The sequence below is a fragment of the Leptodactylus fuscus genome, chromosome 7, assembly GCF_031893055.1.
Source record: "Leptodactylus fuscus isolate aLepFus1 chromosome 7, aLepFus1.hap2, whole genome shotgun sequence".
NCBI classification, from domain to species: Eukaryota; Metazoa; Chordata; class Amphibia; order Anura; family Leptodactylidae; genus Leptodactylus; species Leptodactylus fuscus.
In genome coordinates this window covers 51,189,544-51,213,393 of record NC_134271.1, presented here as the reverse complement: position 1 = coordinate 51,213,393, position 23,850 = coordinate 51,189,544, and the positions used below count along the sequence as shown (strand labels likewise).

Genomic DNA, 23,850 nt, shown 5'->3' with positions numbered 1-23,850 from the left:
AATCCAGACAACCCTTTAACACACCTTCAGTTACTTTTTACATATTTTATACATTTTATAAAATGAAATATCTATACATTATGAGTGGGATTAGTTGCTATGGGAATAAACGACTAAACTGCGATAGACTTCCACTACATTCTTCAATAATGCTGAGCCGTCTTTTGGTGTTTCCATTTATCGGTATTTATGTTCTTTTGTTTTGCTGAGAGCCCTACACATAATGTATGACACATTCATCTCTGACTACTGTGAAATGGTAAATTGGGCCTGAAAAGACAGAGACATTTGTAGAGAATACTAACTAGAATTGGAAAAAACTTTAGGCAAATACAAATGACAAAGATAAGAATGATTCAAAAATTTGAAAAAAAAAAAAAAAAAAAATTTTTTCTAGAATCTATGCCACCATTGTCATTGTGCTATGGACACTATTGCAAAACACAACAAAAACATTTTATCATAATCTCAGACAAGCATTGTGCCACATGGGGATAGGTCACTAATATCCGATTAGTGGGGTTTTACACCCAGAACCCCAATTGCTAATCTGTTCTCAGCATCTTCAACTCAGAGAATGGAGCACAAAGCAGACAGCTGTTCTGATATTAGTTACCTTTTTTTTTAAAGAGGACCATTCACCACCTCCACCATTTCTAGTTCTTAAAATCTGTTAATAGTCGCAGGACAGTTGGAATTTTCTTTCCAGCCACCACTGTTCCTGAGCAACAACTGGAACCAGCGGAGCACAATTTGGAGGAGGTGAAAGGTCTTCTTTAAGATAGGTCATTAATATTTTTAGCTCAAAAAAAACCCTAAGAGCAAGTTCACATCTGCGCCTGGTCTCCACTTTAGCCAAGCCGGCGGGTTTCCATCTTCTGCCCCAAGAAACTGGACAGGAGACAGAAACCCAGCAGTCAGTTTTCAAACCCATTAACTTGAATGAGTTTGCAAAGTGACCGCCTGTGTATGTCTTCTGCCTGTCCGCAACTAAACCATTTTTTTTAGCCAGACACAAAGTCGGACATTACCAAATGCTAAAAATTAGAATTGGTGGAGGTGCTAAAAGGTTCTCTTTAAGCTCCCCAAATATTACACACTTTCCCACTCGGCCATGACTACACCAATGTGAGGACCACCCATCGGATCAGGTTTTCTGTTCTCTGGATAGGAAGTCCTTGGGGACTATGACTCTCCAGTGGGAGTTTCCTTTTTTTTTTTTTCCCTTAATTTTTTTAATTTTTTTTTTCAGACCTGGAAAGGGGAATGATACTAAATGATGCTGAACCTTGGTGATACACATGCTTCTGGGGGTAAAGTGTGGCTAGGGCATCATAGACCTCACAATCTTAGACGGGTTGTACAGGATAAATAATGTGAATTTAAAATAAAAAAAATTAAAATTTAAATACTTGATATTTGCTGTAATAGTACAGCAGATGTTGGGAAGATGTTAAAGATATTCTCTACCCATGTTAATGGAAACCGTCTTTAGTCTTGATAGGTTGCCAATGGACATAACCATGAGTGCATTAACTTGTGTTCACTACCATACAGAACAAGCAAGTAGTGGGATTCACCTCTTTGGATTCCAAGGACCAGCTCATGGCAATAGATGCAATAAAAAGGAGTCTACTGTCTCCGTGCAGGATTTTTTTCTTTGATCAGAAAAGTAAATAACATGACGGAAGAAACCTTCAGTCATGCTTTTTACATTGCAGTGAATGCAGAAGGACACCCGTCGTAAGGGGCTCTATCTGCTTATGTCATTTAATGTCCATTGCTCTCATCCTGTGATGGATGAGAGCAATGGGCATTAAATAATGGTAGTGTGAAGCTAGCATTACTTGTAAAAGTCATTCTGGTTTTCGGCACAAATTATACCAGAATTCTATTTTTTTTTTTTTAATAGGCAATATTATAGAAAAATGTAACAACTCTCTGGAAAAAAAACAAGAAGGCTGGTTTTATTTTGGCAGTTCAATAAATACAAAGCATTCTTGGAAAGGTTTTAGGAGAGTAACAGTTCCCTGTTTTTTTGCCAAGTGTGGGGGGGGCATCTCTCAATTTCAAGCTTTATTGGCTTCTATTAGTTTCTCTTTAAACCTTTCTGATCTCGCACGGCTTTCAGCTCTCTTGTCCTCATACTGAAAGACAAAAAATAAAATAATATGGTAGTTAAACAAGTGTGGTAGTGATAATGAACAATAAAGTCCCTATTGGGTCCGATCCTGCAATTCAGCCTCTTTAACCCCACAATGACGTGGCCTAAAAACAACTTACAAGCACGGCCTCATTTTTCAAAACAGACAGGTAACATCGTATGTGTTAGCTATTGGGACACCTCAACTTACCCATGAGATGGGTAATATAACCAAAGTAACTTTCGGGACACATTGTACGTCATCTTATTGGTAAACTTTGGTTGATATTTTTTGGTTTCATTTAAGAAATAATAGGAAATTTGTTTGAAATTTGGAACATTTGCAATTTCCATAATGTGAAATGTTCTGCTGTTCAGACAGATAGTCATATCACCCAACTACATTAATAAATATTGTCTGCCATATCTCTGTTTTACATTCACGTCATCTTTTAATTGTCCTTGAATTTTGGATGTTAGAAGGCTTACAAGTATAACAGTGATTTTTCAAATTTACATGAAAATTTCCCAAAATATTTTTTAGGGACCACTTCTGAAGGGCATTTTAAAAATCTGTATATTAGAAACCCCCATAAATAACCCCATTTCAGCTGAACCCCTCAAACAATTCAAAATGCTAATTTGAAGTTTGTTTAACCTTTAAAGGGATTCTACCACTAAAACACTGTTTTTTTCTGCTTTAGACGTCGGAATAGCCTTTAGAAAGGTTATTCATCTCTTACCTTTAGACGTGGTCTCTGCTGCGCCATTCCTTAGAAATACCGGTTTTTACCGGTATGCTGAGTTCTCCGCAGCAATGAGGACGGGCCCCAGCACTCAAACGGCGAGCGTCCCCACTGCTGCCCAAGAGCTCACTCCAGCGCCGCCTCCATCTTCAGCTGCAACCCCGCCTCTTCTGTCTTCTTCTGTTGGTCCAACTTCCGACGCCTGCGCAGTATGCTCCTGTATTGAAATACAAGAGCAAGAGCGGCCATTTTTGGGAGGCCGCTCTTGCAGTTCGATACAGGAGCGTACTGCACAGGCGTCAGAAGTTGGACCGAGACGGAAGACAGAAGAGGCGGGGTTGCAGCTGAAGATGGAGGTGGCGCTGGAGACAGCAGTGGGGACGCTCCCGTTTGAGCGCTGGGGCCCGTCCTCATTGCTGCGGAGAACTCATTTGTATACCGGTTAAAACCGGTATTTCTAAGGAACAGCGCCACGGAGACCACGTCTAAAGGTAAGAGACGAATAGCCTTTCTTAAGGCTATTCCGACGTGGTAATTAGAAAAAATGTTGCTTTAGTGGTAGAAACCCTTTAAGCATTTTCAGGGGAATTAAAACAATATGGGGGTGAAATTTAGACATTTCATTTTTTTTTCAATAATACTTTCAATAAATGGATGTAAACTGCTGTGGGCACACAGCAACACAGCAAGGGGAAGGAGCACTACCGGGCTTTTGAAAAGCAGATTTTTATGGATTAGTTTTCAGTTGCAGAGCCCTTATGTTCCAGTGGAATAAAAATCCACCAAAAGTAACCCCATTTCAGAAACTACATCCCTCAAGGAATTTATGAAGGGCTATAATGAACATTTTATTTTTTTTATTTCACATTAATAATTTTTAAAAACACTTTTGACCTTGGCATCTATGGGGTTAAAGCCACCAGATTGGCGGTATCTCTGTTCTCACTCGCTGGCGCTGTATCAGTTTACGTCTTTCTACGTTCTAATGTCGAAGTAATTGGGACGTAAAAAAGGCATTGGCAATTTATCAGTTAAACTCCCAGTGATACAATAATGGTTGGGGGGGAGGTAGTAGAAGACCCCTTTCAACTAAAGGAAATTGATGAAATTCTACAAGTCCACTTAAACTAAGCTGTTGTAAATGGCAGCATGAAACACTTTTCCAACACAGGCCTCAGTCTCATTGCTGGACTTCTTTCTCAGTATACGAAGAAACAATATTCCCTACCGTTTCCTTACGTTTTATGGTTACTACAGAAAGTACACAGTTATCAAGCGGAAGGACATTTAAGCTTCAAAAAACAATCTCACCTCTTTCCTTAGGCACTTTCTCATCTCACGGTCAATATCATTGCATTGTCCAAGGTATTTCATAAATTTGTTCTGAAATGATAAAAGAAACATTTTACGCTCTTCATTTTACAGAAAGACATTCATGGTGGTAATATAATAAAATAAGGACTAGGAAGAATAACCAGGCGGTTTTAGTACATAAATGTATTTTCCATAAAGTAACAAATCCGGATTATAATTTCGTTATGCTGTGATGTGTTGTTTCTCTGTTGTTCCTCCTGGAAATTTATGTTGTGAGCATGAGTACTTAAATTTGCTAAGGGGCAATTCATACACCCATGTTATGATGCAGTGAACGGCCGAAGCATTACTGTACCGAACTGACATAAAGCTGAGATTTCAGGAAAATCGTGCAACGGTCGTTCAGGAGTTCCCTGCATCATAACATAACTCCCATACGTTTCAATTCTGGTGCACTCAGAATTATTAAGGAGGATGGAACTTCTTAATTCAGGCACATCTCACACCAATAGTGGAATTAAGACACACACACCCCACCCTGATATAGTGGAATAAATATCCACACTGTTTTCACTTCTAGGCCTGGACTACTGATGCATAGAGATGAGCGAACAGTGTTCTATCGAACTCATGTTCGATCGGATATTAGGCTGTTCGGCATGTTCGAATCGAATCGAACACCGCGTGGTAAAGTGCGCCATTACTCGATTCCCCTCCCACCTTCCCTGGCGCCTTTTTTGCTCCAATAACAGCGCAGGGTAGGTGGGACAGGAACTACGACACCGGTGACGTTGAAAAAAGTAGGCAAAACCCATTGGCTGCCGAAAACATGTGACCTCTAATTTAAAAGAACAGCGCCGCCCAGGTTCGCGTCATTCTGAGCTTGCAATTCACCGAGGACGGAGGTTTCCGTCCAGTTAGCTAGGGCTTAGATTCTGGGTAGGCAGGGACAGGCTAGGATAGGAAGGAGAAGACAACCAACAGCTCTTGTAAGAGCTAAATTCCAGGGAGAAGCTTGTCAGTGTAACGTGGCACTGACGGGCTCAATCGCCGCAACCCAGCTTTCCCAGGATCCTGAATGGAATACACTGTCAGTGTATTCCCGTATACCCGATATATACCCCGATACCCGTTCCAACGGTGTGCCCCCCCACCTTCACCCCAGAAATACCCTGCAAGTCCCCTAGCAATAGAATTGGGGCTATATACACCCACAATTTTTACTACTGGTATACAGTGCCATTGTCTGACTGGGAATTCAAAGAATATATTGGGAATACAAATACCCTCATTTCTTGCTACTGCCATATAGTGCCAGTGTCTGACTGGGAATTCAAAGAATATATTGGGGTTACGTGCACCCACAATTTTTACTACTGGTATACAGTGCCATTGTCTGACTGGGAATTCAAAGAATATATTGGGAATACAAATACCCTCATTTCTTGCTACTGCCATATAGTGCCAGTGTCTGACTGGTAATTCAAAGAATATATTGGGGTTACGTGCACCCACAATTTTTACTACTGGTATACAGTGCCATTGTCTGACTGGGAATTCAAAGAATATATTGGGAATACAAATACCCTCATTTCTTGCTACTGCCATATAGTGCCAGTGTCTGACTGGGAATTCAAAGAATATATTGGGGTTACGTGCACCCACAATTTTTACTACTGGTATACAGTGCCATTGTCTGACTGGGAATTCAAAGAATATATTGGGGTTATAAATACCCTCATTTCTTGCTACTGCCATATAGTGCCAGTTTCTGACTGGTAATTCAAAGAATATATTGGGGTTACGTGCACCCACAATTTTTACTACTGGTATACAGTGCCATTGTCTGACTGGGAATTCAAAGAGTATATTGGGAATACAAATACCCTCATTTCTTGCTACTGCCATATAGTGCCAGTTTCTGACTGGTAATTCAAAGAATATATTGGGGTTACGTGCACCCACAATTTTTACTACTGGTATACAGTGCCATTGTCTGACTGGGAATTCAAAGAATATATTGGGAATACAAATACCCTCATTTCTTGCTACTGCCATATAGTGCCAGTGTCTGACTGGGAATTCAAAGAATATATTGGGGTTACGTGCACCCACAATTTTTACTACTGGTATACAGTGCCATTGTCTGACTGGGAATTCAAAGAGTATATTGGGAATACAAATACCCTCATTTCTTGCTACTGCCATATAGTGCCAGTTTCTGACTGGTAATTCAAAGAATATATTGGGGTTACGTGCACCCACAATTTTTACTACTGGTATACAGTGCCATTGTCTGACTGGGAATTCAAAGAGTATATTGGGAATACAAATACCCTCATTTCTTGCTACTGCCATATAGTGCCAGTTTCTGACTGGGAATTCAAAGAATATATTGGGGTTACGTGCACCCACAATTTTTACTACTGGTATACAGTGCCATTGTCTGACTGGGAATTCAAAGAATATATTGGGGTTATAAATACCCTCATTTCTTGCTACTGCCATATAGTGCCAGTTTCTGACTGGTAATTCAAAGAATATATTGGGGTTACGTGCACCCACAATTTTTACTACTGGTATACAGTGCCATTGTCTGACTGGGAATTCAAAGAATATATTGGGAATACAAATACCCTCATTTCTTGCTACTGCCATATAGTGCCAGTGTCTGACTGGGAATTCAAAGAATATATTGGGGTTACGTGCACCCACAATTTTTACTACTGGTATACAGTGCCATTGTCTGACTGGGAATTCAAAGAATATATTGGGAATACAAATACCCTCATTTCTTGCTACTGCCATATAGTGCCAGTGTCTGACTGGTAATTCAAAGAATATATTGGGGTTACGTGCACCCACAATTTTTACTACTGGTATACAGTGCCATTGTCTGACTGGGAATTCAAAGAATATATTGGGAATACAAATACCCTCATTTCTTGCTACTGCCATATAGTGCCAGTGTCTGACTGGGAATTCAAAGAATATATTGGGGTTACGTGCACCCACAATTTTTACTACTGGTATACAGTGCCATTGTCTGACTGGGAATTCAAAGAGTATATTGGGAATACAAATACCCTCATTTCTTGCTACTGCCATATAGTGCCCGTTTCTGACTGGTAATTCAAAGAATATATTGGGGTTACGTGCACCCACAATTTTTACTACTGGTATACAGTGCCATTGTCTGACTGGGAATTCAAAGAGTATATTGGGAATACAAATACCCTCATTTCTTGCTACTGCCATATAGTGCCAGTTTCTGACTGGGAATTCAAAGAATATATTGGGGTTACGTGCACCCACAATTTTTACTACTGGTATACAGTGCCATTGTCTGACTGGGAATTCAAAGAATATATTGGGGTTATAAATACCCTCATTTCTTGCTACTGCCATATAGTGCCAGTTTCTGACTGGTAATTCAAAGAATATATTGGGGTTACGTGCACCCACAATTTTTACTACTGGTATACAGTGCCATTGTCTGACTGGGAATTCAAAGAGTATATTGGGAATACAAATACCCTCATTTCTTGCTACTGCCATATAGTGCCAGTTTCTGACTGGTAATTCAAAGAATATATTGGGGTTACGTGCACCCACAATTTTTACTACTGGTATACAGTGCCATTGTCTGACTGGGAATTCAAAGAGTATATTGGGAATACAAATACCCTCATTTCTTGCTACTGCCATATAGTGCCAGTTTCTGACTGGTAATTCAAAGAATATATTGGGGTTACGTGCACCCACAATTTTTACTACTGGTATACAGTGCCATTGTCTGACTGGGAATTCAAAGAGTATATTGGGAATACAAATACCCTCATTTCTTGCTACTGCCATATAGTGCCAGTTTCTGACTGGTAATTCAAAGAATATATTGGGGTTACGTGCACCCACAATTTTTACTACTGGTATACAGTGCCATTGTCTGACTGGGAATTCAAAGAGTATATTGGGAATACAAATACCCTCATTTCTTGCTACTGCCATATAGTGCCAGTTTCTGACTGGTAATTCAAAGAATATATTGGGGTTACGTGCACCCACAATTTTTACTACTGGTATACAGTGCCATTGTCTGACTGGGAATTCAAAGAATATATTGGGGTTATAAATACCCTCATTTCTTGCTACTGCCATATAGTGCCAGTTTCTGACTGGTAATTCAAAGAATATATTGGGGTTACGTGCACCCACAATTTTTACTACTGGTATACAGTGCCATTGTCTGACTGGGAATTCAAAGAGTATATTGGGAATACAAATACCCTCATTTCTTGCTACTGCCATATAGTGCCAGTTTCTGACTGGTAATTCAAAGAATATATTGGGGTTACGTGCACCCACAATTTTTACTACTGGTATACAGTGCCATTGTCTGACTGGGAATTCAAAGAATATATTGGGGTTATAAATACCCTCATTTCTTGCTACTGCCATATAGTGCCAGTTTCTGACTGGTAATTCAAAGAATATATTGGGGTTACGTGCACCCACAATTTTTACTACTGGTATACAGTGCCATTGTCTGACTGGGAATTCAAAGAGTATATTGGGAATACAAATACCCTCATTTCTTGCTACTGCCATATAGTGCCAGTGTCTGACTGGGAATTCAAAGAATATATTGGGGTTACGTGCACCCACAATTTTTACTACTGGTATACAGTGCCAATTTCTAACTAGGAATTCAAAATGCGCAAGGCTCCCGGAAAGGGACGTGGACGAGGCCGTGGGCGAGGTCGGGGGAATGGTTCTGGGGAGCAAGGTAGCAGTGAAGCCACAGGGCGTCCCGTGCCTACTCCTGTGGGGCAGCAAGCATTGCGCCACTCCACAGTGCCAGGGTTGCTTGCCACATTAACTAAACTGCAGGGTACAAACCTTAGTAGGCCCGAGAACCAGGAACAGGTCTTGCAATGGCTGTCAGAGAACGCTTACAGCACATTGTCCAGCAGCCAGTCAGACTCTGCCTCCTCTCCTCCTATTACCCAACAGTCTTGTCTTCCTTCCTCCCAAAATTCCGAAGCTTTACAGAACAATAACCCAAACTGTCCCTGCTCCCCAGAGCTGTTCTCCGCTCCTTTCATTGTCCCTCAACCTGCCTCTCCACGTCACGATTCCACGAACCTAACAGAGGAGCATCTGTGTCCAGATGCTCAAACACTAGAGTCTCCTCCATCTCCGTTCGATTTGGTGGTGGATGACCAGCAACCCACCCTCATCGACGATGATGTGACGCAGTTGCCGTCAGGGCATCCAGTTGACCGGCGCATTGTGCGGGAGGAGGAGATGAGACAGGAGTTGGAAGAGGAAGTGGTGGATGATGAGGACACTGACCCGACCTGGACAGGGGGGATGTCAAGCGGGGAAAGTAGTGTGGATGTTGAGGCAGGTGCAGCACCAAAAAGGGTAGCTAGAGGCAGAGGCAGAGGTCAGCAGCTTAGGCGAAGCCAGGCCACACCCGGAATCTCCCAAGATGTTCCAGTTCGTACCCAGCCCCGAAAAACTCCCACCTCGAGGGCACGTTTCTCGAAGGTGTGGAGTTTTTTCAAGGAATGCGCCGAGGACAGATATAGTGTTGTCTGCACAATTTGCCTCTCGAAATTGATTAGGGGCTCTGAGAAGAGCAACCTGTCCACCACTTCAATGCGCCGTCATTTGGAATCCAAGCACTGGAATCAGTGGCAGGCAGCAACGGCAGGACAAAGGCCGCCTGCCGTTCACGCCACTGCCACTGCCTCTGCCACTGCCTCTGCCTCTGCCACTGCCACTGCTGACTGTGCTGGCGATGCACTCCAGAGGACGAGCCAGGACACCACTTCATCTGCCTCCGCCACTTTGTTGACTTCTACCTCATCCTCCCCTGGTCCTGTCTTATCTCCTTCTCCTGCACCATCAAAGGCACCATCAGGCGTTTCTTTACAACAACCCACCATCTCTCAGACATTGGAGCGGCGGCAGAAATACACTGCTAACCACCCACACGCGCAAGCCTTGAACGCCAACATCGCTAAACTGCTGGCCCAGGAGATGTTGGCGTTCCGGCTTGTTGAAACTCCCGCCTTCCTGGACCTGATGGCAACTGCGGCACCTCGCTATGCCGTCCCTAGCCGTCACTACTTCTCCCGGTGTGCCGTCCCCGCCTTGCACCAGCACGTGTCACTCAACATCAGGCGGGCCCTTAGTTCCGCGCTTTGCACAAAGGTCCACTTGACCACCGACGCGTGGACAAGTGCATGCGGACAGGGACGCTACATTTCACTGACGGCACACTGGGTGAATGTAGTTGAGGCTGGGACTGCTTCCCAAACTGGCCCGGTGTACCTCGTCTCCCCGCCTAACATTCCTGGCAGGGACACGAGAAGAACACCCCCCTCCTCCTCCTCCTCTACCGCCTCCTCCTCCGCCACCGCCTCCTCCTCCGCCACCGCCTCCTCCTCCGCTGTTAGATTGACCCCAGCTACGAGTTGGAAACGTTGCAGCACTGGCGTTGGTAGACGTCAGCAGGCTGTGCTGAAGCTGATCAGCTTGGGGGACAGACAGCACACTGCCTCCGAGGTGAGGGATGCCCTCCTCGATGAGACGGCAATATGGTTTGAGCCGCTGCACCTGGGCCCAGGCATGGTCGTTTGTGATAACGGCCGGAACCTGGTAGCAGCTCTGGAGCTTGCCGGACTCCAACATGTTCCATGCCTGGCCCACGTCTTCAACCTAGTGGTGCAACGTTTCCTAAAGAGCTACCCCAATGTTCCAGAGCTACTGGTGAAAGTGCGGCGCATGTGCGCCCACTTTCGCAAGTCGACAGTAGCCGCTGCTAGCTTAAAATCTCTCCAGCAACGCCTGCATGTGCCACAACACCGGCTTTTGTGCGACGTCCCCACACGCTGGAACTCAACGTTTCAGATGTTGAATAGAGTGGTTGAGCAGCAGAGACCTTTGATGGAATACCAGCTACAAAACCCTAGGGTGCCACAAAGTCAGCTGCCTCAGTTTCACATCCATGAGTGGCCATGGATGAGAGACCTTTGTGACATCCTACGGGTCTTTGAGGAGTCCACAAGGAGGGTGAGCTCTGAGGATGCGATGGTGAGCCTTACAATCCCGCTCTTGTGTGTTCTGAGAGAATCCCTGATTGACATCAGGGATAACTCAGATCACACAGAGGAGTTAGGGATAGCATCCGATCCGTCACAGCTGGAGAGTAGGTCCACACATCTGTCCGCTTCACTGCGTTTAATGGAGGAGGAGGAGGAGGAGGAGGAGGAGGAAGAAGAGTTGTCCGATGATGTGATGGTGATACAGGAGGCTTCCGGGCAACTTCGAATCGTCCCATTGTTGCAGCGCGGATGGGTAGACATGGAGGATGAGGAGGAAATGGAGATTGAACTTTCCGGTGGGGCCAGAGGAGTCATGCCAACTAACACTGTGGCAGACATGGCTGAGTTCATGTTGGGGTGCTTTACAACCGACAAGCGTATTGTCAAAATCATGGAGGACAACCAGTACTGGATCTTTGCTATCCTTGACCCCCGGTATAAAAACAACATCTCGTCTTTTATTCCGGTAGAGGGGAGGGCCAATCGCATCAATGCTTGCCACAGGCAATTGGTGCAGAATATGATGGAGATGTTTCCAGCATGTGACGTTGGCGGCAGGGAGGGCAGTTCCTCCAGTAGGCAACCAAGTTCTCACCGGTCCACACAAACGAGGGGCACACTGTCTAAGGTCTGGGACACCTTGATGGCACCCCCTCGCCAAAGTGCCGCCACGGAGGGTCCTAGTGTCACCAGGCGTGAGAAGTATAGGCGCATGTTGCGGGAATACCTTTCCGACCACAGCCCTGTCCTCTCCGACCCCTCTGCGCCCTACACGTATTGGGTGTCGAAGTTGGACCTGTGGCTTGAACTTGCCCTATATGCCTTGGAGGTGCTGTCCTGTCCTGCCGCCAGCGTCCTATCTGAGAGGGTGTTCAGTGCAGCCGGTGGCATCATCACTGACAAGCGCACCCGTCTGTCAGCTGAGAGTGCCGACCGGCTCACTTTGATAAAAATGAACCACCACTGGGTAGAGCCGTCATTTTTGTGCCCACCTGTGTAAAGCACCCCAACATGAAACTCCATGTCTGTACTCAACCTCTCCAATTCCTCCGCATCCTCATACTCATCCACCATAAGCGTTGCACAATTCTGCTAATACTAGGCTCCCTCCAACATGATTTCCCCCAACTCTGCTGGTTAGAGGCTCCCTCCACCCTGATTTCCACCAACTCTGCTGGTTAGAGGCTCCCTCCACCCTGCTTTCCCACAACTCTGCTGGTTAGAGGCTCCTTCCACCATGAATTTGCCCAAACTGGGCTGTTTAGAGGCTCCCTCCACCATGAATTGGTCCAAACTGGGCTGTTTAGAGGCTCCCTCCACCATGAATTTGCCCAAACTGGGCTGTTTAGAGGCTCCCTCCACCATGAATTGGTCCAAACTGGGTTTTTTAGAGGCTCCCTCCACCATTAATTGGTCCAAACTGGGCTGGTTAGAGGCTCCCTCCACCATGAATTTGCCCAAACTGGGCTGTTTAGAGGCTCCCTCCACCATGAATTTGCCCAAACTGGGCTGGTTAGAGGCTCCCTCCACCATGAATTGGTCCAAACTGGGTTTTTTAGAGGCTCCCTCCACCATTAATTGGTCCAAACTGGGCTGGTTAGAGGCTCCCTCCACCATGAATTTGCCCAAACTGGGCTGTTTAGAGGCTCCCTCCACCATGAATTTGCCCAAACTGGGCTGGTTAGAGGCTCCCTCCACCATGAATTGGTCCAAACGGGTTTTTAGAGGCTCCCTTCACCATGAATTGGTCCAAACTTGGCTGTTTAGAGGCTCCCTCCACCATGAATTGGTCCAAACTTGGCTGTTTAGAGGCTCCCTCCACCATGAATTGGTCCAAACTGGGTTTTTTAGAGGCTCCCTCCACCATGAATTTGCCCAAACTGGGCTGTTTAGAGGCTCCCTCCACCATGAATTTGCCCAAACTGGGCTGGTTAGAGGCTCCCTCCACCATGAATTGGTCCAAACGGGTTTTTAGAGGCTCCCTTCACCATGAATTGGTCCAAACTTGGCTGTTTAGAGGCTCCCTCCACCATGAATTGGTCCAAACTGAGGTGGTTAGAGGCTCCCTCCACCATTAATTGGTCCAAACTGGGCTGGTTAGAGGCTCCCTCCACCATGAATTTGCCCAAACTGGGCTGGTTAGAGGCTCCCTCCACCATGAATTGGTCCAAACTGGGGTGGTTAGAGGCTCCCTCCACCATTAATTGGTCCAAACTGGGCTGGTTAGAGGCTCCCTCCACCATTAATTGGTCCAAACTGGGCTGGTTAGAGGCTCCCTCCACCATTAATTGGTCCAAACTGGGCTGGTTAGAGGCTCCCTCCACCATGAATTTGTCCAAACTGGGCTGTTTAGAGGCTCCCTCCACCATGAATTTGCCCAAACTGGGCTGGTTAGAGGCTCCCTCCACCATGAATTTGCCCAAACTGGGCTGGTTAGAGGCTCCCTCCACCATGAATTGGTCCAAACTGGGGTTTTTAGAGGCTCCCTCCACCATGAATTGGTCCAAACTTGGCTGTTTAGAGGCTCCCTCCACCATGAATTGGTCCAAACTGGGGTGGTTAGAGGCTCCCTCCACCATTAATTGGTCCAAACTGGGCTGGTTAGAGGCTCCCTCCACCATTAATTGGTCCAAACTGGGCTGGTTAGAGGCTCCCTCCACCATGAATTTGCCCAAACTGGGCTGTTTAGAGGCTCCTTCCACCATGAATTTGCCCAAACTGGGCTGTTTAGAGGCTCCCTCCACCATGAATTGGTCCAAACTGGGTTTTTTAGAGGCTCCCTCCACCATGAATTGGTCCAAACTGGGCTGGTTAGAGGCTCCCTCCACCATGAATTGGTCCAAACTGGGGTGGTTAGAGGCTCCCTCCACCATTAATTGGTCCAAACTGGGCTGGTTAGAGGCTCCCTCCACCATTAATTGGTCCAAACTGGGCTGGTTAGAGGCTCCCTCCACCATGAATTTGCCCAAACTGGGCTGGTTAGAGGCTCCCTCCACCATGAATTTGCCCAAACTGGGCTGGTTAGAGGCTCCCTCCACCATGAATTGGTCCAAACTGGGGTTTTTAGAGGCTCCCTCCACCATGAATTGGTCCAAACTTGGCTGTTTAGAGGCTCCCTCCACCATGAATTGGTCCAAACTGGGGTGGTTAGAGGCTCCCTCCACCATTAATTGGTCCAAACTGGGCTGGTTAGAGGCTCCCTCCACCATTAATTGGTCCAAACTGGGCTGGTTAGAGGCTCCCTCCACCATGAATTTGCCCAAACTGGGCTGTTTAGAGGCTCCCTCCACCATGAATTTGCCCAAACTGGGCTGTTTAGAGGCTCCCTCCACCATGAATTGGTCCAAACTGGGTTTTTTAGAGGCTCCCTCCACCATGAATTGGTCCAAACTGGGCTGGTTAGAGGCTCCCTCCACCATGAATTGGTCCAAACTGGGGTGGTTAGAGGCTCCCTCCACCATTAATTGGTCCAAACTGGGCTGGTTAGAGGCTCCCTCCACCATTAATTGGTCCAAACTGGGCTGGTTAGAGGCTCCCTCCACCATGAATTTGCCCAAACTGGGCTGTTTAGAGGCTCCCTCCACCATGAATTTGCCCAAACTGGGCTGGTTAGAGGCTCCCTCCACCATGAATTGGTCCAAACTGGGGTGGTTAGAGGCTCCCTCCACCATTAATTGGTCCAAACTGGGCTGGTTAGAGGCTCCCTCCACCATGAATTGGTCCAAACGGGTTTTTAGAGGCTCCCTTCACCATGAATTGGTCCAAACTTGGCTGTTTAGAGGCTCCCTCCACCATGAATTGGTCCAAACTTGGCTGTTTAGAGGCTCCCTCCACCATGAATTGGTCCAAACTGGGTTTTTTAGAGGCTCCCTCCACCATGAATTTGCCCAAACTGGGCTGTTTAGAGGCTCCCTCCACCATGAATTTGCCCAAACTGGGCTGGTTAGAGGCTCCCTCCACCATGAATTGGTCCAAACTGGGGTTTTTAGAGGCTCCCTCCACCATGAATTGGTCCAAACTTGGCTGTTTAGAGGCTCCCTCCACCATGAATTGGTCCAAACTGGGGTGGTTAGAGGCTCCCTCCACCATTAATTGGTCCAAACTGGGCTGGTTAGAGGCTCCCTCCACCATTAATTGGTCCAAACTGGGCTGGTTAGAGGCTCCCTCCACCATGAATTTGCCCAAACTGGGCTGTTTAGAGGCTCCCTCCACCATGAATTTGCCCAAACTGGGCTGGTTAGAGGCTCCCTCCACCATGAATTTGCCCAAACTGGGCTGGTTAGAGGCTCCCTCCACCATGAATTGGTCCAAACTGGGGTTTTTAGAGGCTCCCTCCACCATGAATTGGTCCAAACTTGGATGTTTAGAGGCTCCCTCCACCATGAATTGGTCCAAACTGGGGTGGTTAGAGGCTCCCTCCACCATTAATTGGTCCAAACTGGGCTGGTTAGAGGCTCCCTCCACCATTAATTGGTCCAAACTGGGCTGGTTAGAGGCTCCCTCCACCATGAATTTGCCCAAACTGGGCTGTTTAGAGGCTCCCTCCACCATGAATTTGCCCAAACTGGGCTGTTTAGAGGCTCCCTCCACCATGAATTGGTCCAAACTGGGTTTTTTAGAGGCTCCCTCCACCATGAATTGGTCCAAACTGGGCTGGTTAGAGGCTCCCTCCACCATGAATTGGTCCAAACTGGGGTGGTTAGAGGCTCCCTCCACCATTAATTGGTCCAAACTGGGCTGGTTAGAGGCTCCCTCCACCATTAATTGGTCCAAACTGGGCTGGTTAGAGGCTCCCTCCACCATGAATTTGCCCAAACTGGGCTGTTTAGAGGCTCCCTCCACCATGAATTTGCCCAAACTGGGCTGGTTAGAGGCTCCCTCCACCATGAATTGGTCCAAACTGGGGTTTTTAGAGGCTCCCTCCACCATGAATTGGTCCAAACTTGGCTGTTTAGAGGCTCCCTCCACCATGAATTGGTCCAAACTGGGGTGGTTAGAGGCTCCCTCCACCATTAATTGGTCCAAACTGGGCTGGTTAGAGGCTCCCTCCACCATTAATTGGTCCAAACTGGGCTGGTTAGAGGCTCCCTCCACCATGAATTTGCCCAAACTGGGCTGGTTAGAGGCTCCCTCCACCATGAATTGGTCCAAACTGGGGTGGTTAGAGGCTCCCTCCACCATTAATTGGTCCAAACTGGGCTGGTTAGAGGCTCCCTCCACCATTAATTGGTCCAAACTGGGCTGGTTAGAGGCTCCCTCCACCATTAATTGGTCCAAACTGGGCTGGTTAGAGGCTCCCTCCACCATGAATTTGCCCAAACTGGGCTGTTTAGAGGCTCCCTCCACCATGAATTTGCCCAAACTGGGCTGGTTAGAGGCTCCCTCCACCATGAATTGGTCCAAACGGGTTTTTAGAGGCTCCCTTCACCATGAATTGGTCCAAACTTGGCTGTTTAGAGGCTCCCTCCACCATGAATTGGTCCAAACTTGGCTGTTTAGAGGCTCCCTCCACCATGAATTGGTCCAAACTGGGTTTTTTAGAGGCTCCCTCCACCATGAATTTGCCCAAACTGGGCTGTTTAGAGGCTCCCTCCACCATGAATTTGCCCAAACTGGGCTGGTTAGAGGCTCCCTCCACCATGAATTGGTCCAAACTGGGGTTTTTAGAGGCTCCCTCCACCATGAATTGGTCCAAACTTGGCTGTTTAGAGGCTCCCTCCACCATGAATTGGTCCAAACTGGGGTGGTTAGAGGCTCCCTCCACCATTAATTGGTCCAAACTGGGCTGGTTAGAGGCTCCCTCCACCATTAATTGGTCCAAACTGGGCTGGTTAGAGGCTCCCTCCACCATGAATTTGCCCAAACTGGGCTGTTTAGAGGCTCCCTCCACCATGAATTTGCCCAAACTGGGCTGTTTAGAGGCTCCCTCCACCATGAATTGGTCCAAACTGGGTTTTTTAGAGGCTCCCTCCACCATGAATTGGTCCAAACTGGGCTGGTTAGAGGCTCCCTCCACCATGAATTGGTCCAAACTGGGGTGGTTAGAGGCTCCCTCCACCATTAATTGGTCCAAACTGGGCTGGTTAGAGGCTCCCTCCACCATTAATTGGTCCAAACTGGGCTGGTTAGAGGCTCCCTCCACCATTAATTGGTCCAAACTGGGCTGGTTAGAGGCTCCCTCCACCATGAATTTGCCCAAACTGGGCTGTTTAGAGGCTCCCTCCACCATGAATTTGCCCAAACTGGGCTGGTTAGAGGCTCCCTCCACCATGAATTGGTCCAAACTGGGGTTTTTAGAGGCTCCCTCCACCATGAATTGGTCCAAACTTGGCTGTTTAGAGGCTCCCTCCACCATTAATTGGTCCAAACTGGGCTGGTTAGAGGCTCCCTCCACCATGAATTGGTCCAAACTGGGTTTTTTAGAGGCTCCCTCCACCATGAATTTGCCCAAACTGGGCTGTTTAGAGGCTCCCTCCACCATGAATTGGTCCAAACTGGGGTGGTTAGAGGCTCCCTCCACCATTAATTGGTCCAAACTGGGCTGGTTAGAGGCTCCCTCCACCATTAATTGGTCCAAACTGGGCTGGTTAGAGGCTCCCTCCACCATGAATTTGCCCAAACTGGGCTGGTTAGAGGCTCCCTCCACCATGAATTGGTCCAAACTGGGTTTTTTAGAGGCTCCCTCCACCATGAATTTGCCCAAACTGGGCTGGTTAGAGGCTCCCTCCACCATGAATTGGTCCAAACTGGGGTTTTTAGAGGCTCCCTCCACCATGAATTTGCCCAAACTCTGCTGGTTAGAGGCTCAATCCACCCTGATTTTCAAAACAAATGTTGGTGCCAACCTCAACTTACTACAAGGGCCAAATTCACTGCTGGTGACAAGCTCTCCTCACTGCAAGTGCCAAATACACATGTTTCAAGGTGTTTTCCTACTGTCAGAGAGGTGGTATTGAGTGTGTAAAGTGTGTAGTTGTTAGGCTGTGATGTTGGGGTAATAGAGGGTCTTTGGTGTGTTAGATGCCCCCAGACATGCTTCCCCTGCTGTCCCAGTGTCATTCCAGAGGTGTTGGCATCATTTCCTGGGGTGTCATAGTGGACTTGGTGACCCTCCAGACACGGATCTGGGTTTCCCCCTTAACGAGTATCTGTTCCCCATAGACTATAATGGGGTTCGAAACCCGTTCGAACACACGAACATTGAGCGGCTGTTCGAATCGAATTTCGAACCTCGAACATTTTAGTGTTCGCTCATCTCTACTGATGCAATTTTCTGTATAAGACAGATAGATTAAGGTAACAGTGGTTACCCTAATGCTTAATGCCCACTGCTGTTCTTCCATTCATTCTCCTTAGACTCTTCTTTACTTTTAAAGGCACACTTACATCTAGGTGGCATTGCTTCAGCAAACTAATGATCACGTTGCATTCTTCAGTGTGCAGATGGGGAGAGAGGTCTGGATGCATCTTACATTAAGGAACAACTGTGTAATTGAAGGACAGAAGGAAGCAAAATGTAATGAAACTGACATAGACAGCCATAGACATAATAATACCAGTAGAAGATCCAGACATACACAATGACCATTAGTGAGAACCATTATGTCTATTTGTTAGGGGGCGGGTTTTTCTGTCCGCTTGAAAAGTCGGACATCTTTACATGCGGACAGTGAAGGAAGGGCACGGAGTGCAAAAGAACGCACCCGATCGCCATTTAAATGTATGACAGGTGTCACGGACACAGCTAGTGTCTGCTGCTAATGTCCGTGCCAGATTTTGAACGGACACTAGGAGCGGACACTACCTGTCGGACACTGACGGTAGTGTGAACGCTCCCTTAAAGAAACCACGTTTATTTATGTCTATTTATTATAAAATAATGTTTTAATAACAATGTGTTATTTGAGTGTTCCCTTTATTTTTTGAGCAGTGTGTGTGTGTGTGTGTGTGTGTATGTATATATATATATATATATATATATATATATATATATATACATACATACATATATGCACACACAGACAGATATATACATACATATATGCACACACAGACAGATATATACATAGTCACCAAGTTAGTATCTGTAAAGAGGATTACAATGCACGGAGTGTTGGGGGAGGGAGTCAGTTTATTAAATGCAATAGGTCTGGCTAAAAAGATACATTTTAGGGTACACTGAAATCTATAGATTTTGGAAATCTAATTGTGTGGGTTAACACATTTCAGAGGACTAATGGAAGGGTTCAGATTATAGAGGGAATTTGCTTTAGGTCACTGACAGAATGAAGAGACCAGGTAAAGTAGCAGACAAAGATGTAGGGAGGTGCAGAAGTTTAACAGGAATGTGTCCAGTTCCAAATACATCCTAAACCAATAGTGCAGGAGCAGAAACAAACTTTTGTGGCCACAAACCAATGATGCAATGCAGAGATATTTATCTTTTTATAGATATGCAAATCAAACTGAAAGTTCAACCCAGGCAGGTACAATTTGCCTATAGACAGTCCTGGCACAGGCAGAGGCTGACAATGTCATTCACGGCCTAAGGAGTGGCAGTGGAGCGTGACTCCAGAAGAAGCAATTGTAACCCTCTGTACATAATTCAGACCCTCCCCCACTCACTTGCAGACAAATTTGCATATACATAAAATTATTATTATCTCTGCATTGTTTCATTAGTTTGTGGCCACACTGGTATGTTTCTCCTCCTGCTAAAGGCCCTTAGAGGACACTACTATTAGTTTGGAAGGCATTTTGGACCTGATAGACTCCCTTCTAATTGAATGGGCGCCATTGAAGTGACTGGCACTGACTGAAGGCAGCCGTGTAGTGACTAGATGGAAAAACAAAAGAAAACTTTCAGGAGCACATTATTGTTCTGAATTGTCCATTACACAGGTTAAGTCTAACCACCAACTTGTCATTGAAACCAGAAAGTGTAGGGGAAAGGAGACAGGAGAGCAGGTGAAATCATTAGATTGAAAAACTTAAAGGATACCGGCTCCACCCCAAGACATGCCATCACTGGATGTCATGTTGTGTCAACTGGAGGGCAAAAATAATGAATTAATGTAATATTTCATATACAGTGAGGATGCATAGTATAAACTGTTCACTGGCTTAAAGCATACCTCCAATAATAAAACAACTTTTCATAAATTAATAGTGCAGATGAAGAGAAAAAACTTTGTAATATCTTCATTAAAAATAATGATTCCTTCTCCTTCCCTACACTCAAATGTATATCCTTAATAGCACTTGTATCAGCATCTAGAAAGTGATTTATTGCAATCCACACAGGCAAAGAGATCAAACCATAGACGTCCATAAATTATATGTAATAATGAAAAGAGAGACTGGGAATAAGTATTGAACACATGAAGAAAAAGAGGTATAAAAAAAAAACTGAAAGCCACAACACCAGCTGAAACCTATCGGTAACTAGAAAGCAATCCTACTACTTGGTGAAAAATAATATTGGCTGCAGGTAACGGATGGCCTATAAATGGTGTCTCATTACTAAGGTGCCACACAAGAAACATCTCATGATGGGTAAAACCAGTGAGCTGTCTCAAGACCTTCACAACCTTATTGTTGCAAAACATACTGATGGCATTGGGTACAGAAGAATTTGTAAGCTACTGAAGATTGCAGTAAGTACTGTTGGGGTCATAACCCGGAAGTGGAAAGAACATGATTTGACCATAAACCAACCATGACCAGGTGACCCCTGCAAGATTTCAGACAGAGGAATCAAAAGAATTATGAGAAGAATTATCAAAAGGACCACAGAAAAACCTGGAGTCAACAGACACAATTGTTTCAAAGAAAGCAATAAGTAATGCCCTCAACCTCCATGGCCTGTATGCACGGTTACCACGCAAGACTCTAATGCTGAACAAAAATCATGTGCAAGCGTATTTAACCGCTTCCTCACATCTGCAGTAATAGTATGGTACATTTCAGGTATTTAAAAGTATAGAGCTGGCACTAATGCCTATGATCAGGCCCCGATGCCTGACCAAGGCATCATCTTGGGGAGGATTGTCGGCATCCAGGACGAGATCTGGGGCTAGTGATCTGTTGCTATCACAGCTGGGAACCAACTGAAAGCTCCTAGTATAAGCTTCTAGTAGTCTGGTATTCATTTGTATAACAGGCTGCTGTATGCAGCCTGTCATATAAATGTTGGTATATTGTAATGCATTGCATTCATGATCAGACCACCTGGGGTTCAAGACACCAGGGGGGGTTCTAATAAAAGTAGAAAATTACTATGATACACATACACATTTAGGTATCCCTGTGTCTGAAAATACCCAGTCTACAAACTTGTAAAAAAAAAATTCCCATATGGTGGGGGGGAGAATCAAAAGTACCGAACCACAGTTTGTTCGCTGTTTAGTCTTTGATAAAAACTTGAATTAAAAGTGATCAAAGCAACTAAACACTAAACAGTACACCTGACCCCGCAAAATAAGGCGCCTTGTGCAGCACTGTATATCTATATAAAAAAAACTATGACAGTAACTAAAGCTCAGAGTCCATAAAAGGAGCCCCCAAATCTTCAGGATTTAGAGTTTTGTGTGAAAGAATAAGCCAAAATCACACCTGAGCAGGGGTGCAACTACCATAGAGGCAGCGGAGGCGGCTGCCACAGGGCCCGGGCCATTAGGGGGCCCAGTGACAGCTGCTACCGCTGCGTTTTTTTTGTTTTTTATTTTAATTGGCCATTACAGGCCCTATTTACTTGCCGATCCAGGACATAATACTGTGTGCAGGGGCCACTATGGGGACATAATACTGTGTGCAGGGGCCACTATTAGGTATAATACTGTATGCAGGGGCCACTATTGGGTATAATACCTATGTAGGGGCCACTATGGGGGATAATACTGTGTGCAGGGGCCACTAATGGACATTATACTGTGTGCAGGGCTTACTAAGGGACATAATAGAGTGCGGAGGAGGGGGTTGGTCGAGGTCTTTGGCGTCGGTTGGAGGGGGGGGCCATGTCAAAAGTTCGCCACGGGGCCGCGCCATTCCTAGTTACGCCACTGCACCTGAGCAATGGATGCGACTAGTTTCTCCATATAGGAGGCGTCTTGAAACCGTCATCACCAACAAAGGCTTTTGTACAAAGTATTAAATACATTTCGGTAAGCGTGTTCATTACTTTTTCCCTGTGTCATTTCTCATTATTACACATAACGTCATTTCTAGACATCTATGGCTTGATTCACATCTGCGCTTTAAAAAAAAAAAAGCTGTTACCTTCGGAAACCTACGGATCTCATAGAGTATAATGGGGTCCATGTGGTTTCTGCATTTTCATGCAGAGATGGGAACGGAATGGCCCGAATGCAGATGTGAACCAAGACTATGGTTTGATCTCTTTGCCTGTGTGGATTGGATGGGTTACCAACATCTGGTGAGAATTTCATTTAATAGCATCTTTACAAATATATTTACTTAGAAAATTGGTGCCATGGTCACCGATTTCTTTGATCTGGAATCTGATTGGTTGTTATAGACAACAGTTCCACTTTTTGTCCACATGAGGTTCAACGTGTAGAAAGAAAATGTGTTTGCAAAACCTTAATGGCACAAACATGGCATCATGTGAAGAACTGGGCACAGCTGTGTAATCCCAGAAAGAAACTAGATAGTCTGGCTAAAGACAAACATTGAAGCTCCTGGGCCCCAGTGCATAATGTGTGATGGGTCCCCTACCTACCTTGTATCATTTAGAATATACTAAATAAAACAGGGGCACTTTTGGGTCCCCCTCAAGGTGCAGTATAGTCTGACCCTATAGCTATGCCCTGGGTCAGATTAAGATTACAACATGATTTTGGCCATGACTACTTTCACGTGACCATAGATAGTTAGGTCGCCCCACCATTCATTCGCTAATGTTAGTGAAGGAAGTCACAAAACGACCCTCAACTTCTAGCTGCAAAAAAACTTTGCTCTTTTTTTTTTTTTTTTTTGCAACTAGAAGTATGGCACGGTAAGAGGTCACAATGCCATTCACTAATATTGGTGAAAGAATTGCAGTGATCCAGTGATCCTAGGTCACGCAAAAGGAGTTGATGTCATAAGCAGCACGTAGCCCCAACCCCCGTCACACACAGAAGCCTCATGTGATGGTACAGTCAGCCTAGGACCAGTGATATCAGGGGTCTCAGTCATAACCTATGACCTTGCACAAGGGTACAGTTCATGACCTCACATCTACTGCACAGAATAGAAATAGGGCGCCTGACACTGATCACAATAGCAGCCTATTGGTAGAAGGGTTTGCTGTTACTTGTAGTTCTACAAGAGCTGGAGACTTAGAGGCAAACAGCCAGGAGAGGAATGAGTGACACAGCACAAGGGACACCACCATCCGTATCTCCCACAACCTACCTGCTCAATGGCGTGCGTACGGGAGACATAGAACCACTTTTTTTTTTTTTTTTTTTTTTACATAACACCTAAGAGCAGCTCTCCAACCGGCCGCCAGACCTGTCCATCATAACAT

At 45.6% G+C, this 23,850-nt stretch overlaps 1 protein-coding gene across 2 annotated transcripts; it reads right to left on the bottom strand.

The window, feature by feature from the left end:
• Positions 1 to 1,942: 1,942 nt before the first annotated feature.
• On the bottom strand, positions 1,943 to 23,775 carry CMC2 (C-X9-C motif containing 2). 2 transcript variants are annotated; one of them, XM_075281916.1, is made up of 5 exons: positions 23,736 to 23,763; positions 20,320 to 20,366; positions 18,705 to 18,775; positions 4,201 to 4,272; positions 1,943 to 2,147 (listed from the first exon to the last, which is right to left on the bottom strand). In XM_075281916.1, exons 2-5 carry the CDS (start codon positions 20,354 to 20,356, stop codon positions 2,070 to 2,072), a joined length of 258 nt encoding a protein of 85 aa, XP_075138017.1. In that variant the 5' UTR covers positions 20,357 to 20,366; positions 23,736 to 23,763; the 3' UTR covers positions 1,943 to 2,069. The 2 variants fall into 2 exon arrangements, with proteins under 2 accessions (XP_075138017.1, XP_075138018.1); XM_075281917.1 differs by lacking the exon at positions 20,320 to 20,366 and having other exon boundaries at positions 18,705 to 18,802; positions 23,736 to 23,775.
• Positions 23,776 to 23,850: the final 75 nt, after the last annotated feature.